The sequence below is a fragment of the Mus pahari genome, chromosome 14 (genome assembly GCF_900095145.1).
Source record: "Mus pahari chromosome 14, PAHARI_EIJ_v1.1, whole genome shotgun sequence".
Taxonomy (NCBI): domain Eukaryota; kingdom Metazoa; phylum Chordata; class Mammalia; order Rodentia; family Muridae; genus Mus; species Mus pahari.
The window spans coordinates 37484232-37489433 of record NC_034603.1 but is presented as its reverse complement, the minus strand read 5'-3'; the positions used below and the strand labels follow the sequence as shown (position 1 = coordinate 37489433).

General features: G+C 45.0%; 1 protein-coding gene across 1 annotated transcript in view; it reads right to left on the bottom strand.

The window, feature by feature from the left end:
* Fxr2 (FMR1 autosomal homolog 2) overlaps positions 1-5202 on the bottom strand; it is a 19901-nt gene that overhangs the window by 7961 nt on the left and 6738 nt on the right. Inside the window, exons 3-7 of the mRNA XM_021212004.2 lie at positions 5014-5107; positions 3823-3894; positions 3568-3716; positions 3015-3108; positions 1059-1175 (exon numbers count right to left, since the gene is read on the bottom strand). Of these exons, the coding sequence (XP_021067663.1) occupies positions 1059-1175; positions 3015-3108; positions 3568-3716; positions 3823-3894; positions 5014-5107 (526 nt within the window). The remainder of the gene's footprint in view (positions 1-1058; positions 1176-3014; positions 3109-3567; positions 3717-3822; positions 3895-5013; positions 5108-5202) is intronic.

Here is a 5202-nt window from a genome sequence, read left to right as displayed (position 1 = left end):
TTTTTTTGGTTTTTCGAGACAGGGTTTCTCTGTATAGCTCTGGCTGTCCTGGAACTCACTTGGTAGACCAGGCTGGTCTCGAACTCAGAAATCCGCCTGTCTCTGCCTCCCGAGTGCTGGGATTAAAGACCTGCGCCACCAGGCCCGGCTAAATGTATGTTTTATTATGCTGTGTGTAGGTATGTTCCCCCAAAGATTCATGTGTTTATAGTACCAGGGAGTGGAATGTGATGGTTTGTATATGCTTGGTCCAGGGAGTAGCACTATTAGGAAGTGTAGCCTTGGTTGGAATAGGTGTATCATGGTCTTTCAAACTCTCATTCTAGCTGTCTAGCAGAAGCCCGTCTTCTGATGAAAATGTAGAACTCTCAGCTCCTACACCATACCTGCCTGGATGTCACCATGTAACAGCCTTGACGATAATGGACTAACCTTTGAACCTATAAGCCAGCCCCAATTAAATGTTCTTATAAGAGTTGCCTTGTTCATGGTGTCTGCTCACAGCAGTAAAACCCTAAGAATTCCAGGCCAAAAGACCAGTGAGACCCTGTTCAAAACAACACTGCTGGGCAGTGGTGGTGCATGCCATTAATCCCAGCACTCCAAGGTCAAAGACGTGGATTTTTTGTTGAGTTTCTAGGACAGCCAAGGGAACAGAGAACCCTGTCTCAAAAACAAAAAACAAAACAAAACCTTTTAAATCCATACCAAACCACGATAGAATATTGTCCTCTGAAGATGATGAAATAAAATAGCCAGGCAGGACTAATGACCTAGCAGCCTTTGTCTATGTGTTTCAGACACAAAGGCAAACGAGAAAGGGAAGGACGTTATTATTCAAGATGAGAAACAGCAATCAAAACTTACCTCTAGTGGTTAAGAGCACTGGCTGCTCTTCCAAAGGTCCTGAGTTCAAATCCCAGCAACCACATAATGGCTTACAAGCATCCATAACGAGATCTGACTCCCTCTTCTGGAGTGTCTGAAGACAGCTAGTGTACTTACATATAATAAATAAATCTTAAAAAAACAAAAACAAAAAAAAAAAAACAACTTACCTCTAGGTGCTTAGTAGCTTCTTCATTGCGGGACATGAGCAGCAATTTGGTGCGAAGGCTTCGGAAATGCATATCACCCAGCAGAGACGCCCTCTTCACAGGGGCTTCTGTGGTTGACTGGGGAATGATGAACAAGAAGTATAAAAGCAAAATATACAGGCTCAGAGGTTAAGAGAACTGACTGCTCTGACAAAGGAGCTAGGTACAATTCCCAGAACCTCCATGACAGTTCACACTTATCTGTAATTCCAGTTCCAGGAGATCTGACACCCTGACACAGATGTACATGCAGGCAAACCAGCAATACACATAAAGTAAAAATAATTAAAAAAAAAAAGCAAAATACACACCATGGAAGCATTAGAGACTTGGCATTAGAATGCCAGTCCCTGAAAAAGGGCAGGTATAAAGAAAGGAAGTTGGCTTTTTGTTTGTTTTTCAAGACAGGGTTTCTCTGTGTAGCTGTGGCTGTCCTGGAACTCACTCTGTAGACCAGGCCGGCCTTGAACTCACAGAGATCCGCCTGCCTCTGCCTGCTTCCTGAGTGTTGGGATTAAAGGCGTGCACCATCACCACCTGGCAAGAAATGAAGTTTAAAATAAGGTGGTAGCATGGGCTGGAGACACGGCTCAGAGGTTAAGAGCACTGACTGCTCTTCCAGAAATCCTGAGTTCAATTCCCAGCAACCACATGGCGGCTCATAACCATCTATGAGATCAAGTGACCTTTTTGGACCTGTGGAGTACATGCAGGCAGAGTGCTGTATACATTTTTAAAGGAGAGAGAGAGAGAGAGAGANCCACTCTTGCAAAGGACCTAGGTTCTGTTCCCAGCATACACACACACACACACACACACACACACACACACACACACAGAGAGAGAGAGAGAGGGAGGGAGGGAGAGAGGGAGAGAGAGAGAGAGAGAGAGAGAGAGAGAGAGAGAGAGAGAGAGAGAGAGAGAGGGGGGGGGGGTCAGGGCAGCTTTTGCTTAGTGAATACCAGGCCAGCCAAGAGGAAACAGAAAAGAAATGAGAAATGAGATAGGCTACATGAAAACTACTGTCAGTCACATAGCAACTGAATAGCTAAATACTGACAGGAATCATATGACAATAAGGAGCAAGAAGAGAGATATACATTTGTTTGTTTCATTTTCAAATATTCATAGCAGGTAGAGGGGGTGCACGCCTTTAATCCCAGCACTTGGGAGGCAGAGGCAGGCGGATTTCTAAGTTCGAGGCCAGCCTGGTCTATACAGTGAGTTCCAGGACAGCCAGGGCTACGTGGACAAACCCTGTCTCAAAAAAGTAAATAAATAAAATAAAAACCTGAGTGGGGGTGGGGGGTATTTATTTATTTATGTACATCTCTCTATCTGTGAACATGTTATGTGCACATAGGTGCAAAGACCAGAAGAGGGTGTCGGGTGCCCTGGAACTGGAGTTAGAGGAGTTGTGAGACACATGGAGAAGGGAGAGACAGGAATCCCCCAGAGCTGGCTGGCTAACAAAAGTTGGCTAGCTCTGGGTTAGGTGAAGATAAGCTGCCTTGTAAAGTGGATCATGATTAAGAGAGATCTGATACCAACACTTAAGGGTTTCCAACCCAGATGTGCACCTATATACATGCAAACACACACAGATCCAAATATATCCAAGGGCTGCGGTACAACAGCTAAATGGCAAGGCACTTGTCTAGAGCACATAGGTGTGTGAAAATCATGGTTTAATTTCTAGCATAGGAAAAAAAAGAGAAGGAATAAATTAAAGTCGTACATAAGGAAAATTAAGGAAAGGCAAGGCTGCCTGGGTCTAGAAGTATCAGAAGAAATAAAGCAAGCATGAACAGTCTAGCATGAGCAAAAAAAAGCCATATATCCACTTTTCCAAAAGTTTAAATAGGAAAAAAGGAAAAACTGTTGAGCAGGTTTGTTAAATTCAAGCATGAAACTCACCAGGATAAAGAGCTCACTGTTTGTGATGTTGAGAAAGATGCAGTTGGCTCCCAGTGCTTTCTTGAACTCCTTATGGACATTTTCATTGGAGCAGCTGCAGAAAAAAGTAATATGCTCAGGAAGGGGGGGGGGTTAAGAAGCCCGGGAACAAGCAGAGGGTAGGAGAAAACAAGAGAGGCAGAACCCCTGCTAAAAAACAGGGCTGAAGAAAATCATTTTGTAAAATAACTACAGCAAGGCACAGTGGCACACGGTTTTAGTCCCAGCACTTGGAGGCACAGGCAGGAGGAGCTCTGTGACTGCAAGGCCAGTCTGGTTTACAGTTTTAGGCCAACCATAGCTGTGTAGTGAGACCATCTCAAAACCAACAAAACAAAGACAGACAGGAAAAGAGAGAGTCAAAGATGAAAAATGGGAGGGCCAAGGCATAGCAGTAAAAAGGTCCTCACAGGGCCAGGGATGCACAGAGCAGAGTGAGGAGTGGGAAACCTGGGGAAACGAGGACAGAGCTGGCACTGTAGAGCCTCTAATTCCCAACCTCTCCACCACTTACGCCTCTCTAAGATCCTCAGGCACAGCCATGGTAACCTTGAAGAAGCTGCCTTTGGTTGCAAGGGGATTGGGATTAACTGGCCGAAGTCGTTCCAGAGTGACAATCTCATTGTAGGTAGCATCACAGGCAGCATACTCAATGACATAGAACTGGCAGAAAAGAAAAAGAATGTATATGACCTGAGCATCCACCCACTACCTTTTCATGAACAAAAGAACAGTTTCAGGAATTCCCCAAAGGGCTTCAGTCACTCACATCTCCCTTCATCATCCGCACCCGGGCCAGCCACCAACCACAAGGTTCCTGTTCATTGGCTCTCGAATAGACCTGAAAAAGTTAGAAATAAAGAGAAATGGCATTGAAGACTATCCAAAAATATCAAGAATTGGAGAAAGCATCCAAATACCCAAGCATTCGTAAACCCACAAAAAGGAAACAAGGAGATCCTAGCTGAAAGTATGAGGTCCCTGAGTTTTGGGGTTTTTTTTTTGGTTTTTGAGACAGGGTTTCTCTGTATAGCCCTGGCTGTCCTGAAACTCACTTTGTAGACCAGGCTGGTCTCGAACTCAGAAATCCGCCTGCCTCTGCCTCCCAAGTGCTGGGATTAAAGGCGTGTGCCACCACACCCAGCGGTCCCTGAGTTTTATTTATTTCACTTTTTTTGCTCAGTGGGAGAGTTCTCCAAGCCCAACGACCTGAGTTCAAGTACCAGAGCTTACAGGTCATGACCACCACTCGTGAGCTATGGCACACTCATGTCCCTCAAACACACACACACACACACACAAATATTCACACTAAGGAAAAAAGATAAAGAGATGGAGGTCTTGAGCTGGAGAGACGGCTCAGAGGTTAAGAGCACTGACTGCTCTTCCAGAGGTCCTGAGTTCAATTCCCATCAACTACATGGTGGCTCACAACCATCTGAAATGGGATCTGATGCCCTCTTCTGGTGTGTCTGATAACAGTGACACTGTACTCACATAAATCTTAAAAGAGAGGAAGAGAGAGAGAGATGGCAGTCTCACTATGTTGACTAGTACAATTACAAACTCTTGGGCTTAAGTGATTCTCCTCCCTCAGCCTTCCAAGTACTGAAACTGGGGTTGCAGATATATTTCAGTGGTAGAATGTTTGTCTCACATGCCCAAGGCCTGGGTTTCAATCCCCAGGAAATCAAACTCCCCACCCCTGGTACATACACATGCACGTACATATATATTGGAACTGTAGGAGCTAGGCTTTAAGTGGGTTTATGACAAATGAAGAAGCAGATCCTTTTAAGCTGGTACCCCCAGGTCATAGCCACAATAGAAAGGCACTGCTACATTACTTCACTGCCTACGTGGCTAGATATGGTGCCTCAGAAAAGGGAAGAACAAAATCAGTAAGTAAAAAGCCCAAGAATAAAGCAAACACTGGAAAGGTGGGCCTCGAAGTCCTTACCTCTACTTCATCTCCTTCTGTGATTTCCTTATTGTAGTCAGCTGGAGGGGGTAGTCGGACATCCCCAAAGGGAATCTGTCTCTCACTCTGCCAGCTATAAGACAGCGACAGGAAAGCTATTCAGATTGATGTTATTGTCCACCTCTTCACAAGGGGGTTGCTCCCTTAGTTAGATCACTCCCCCCCCCC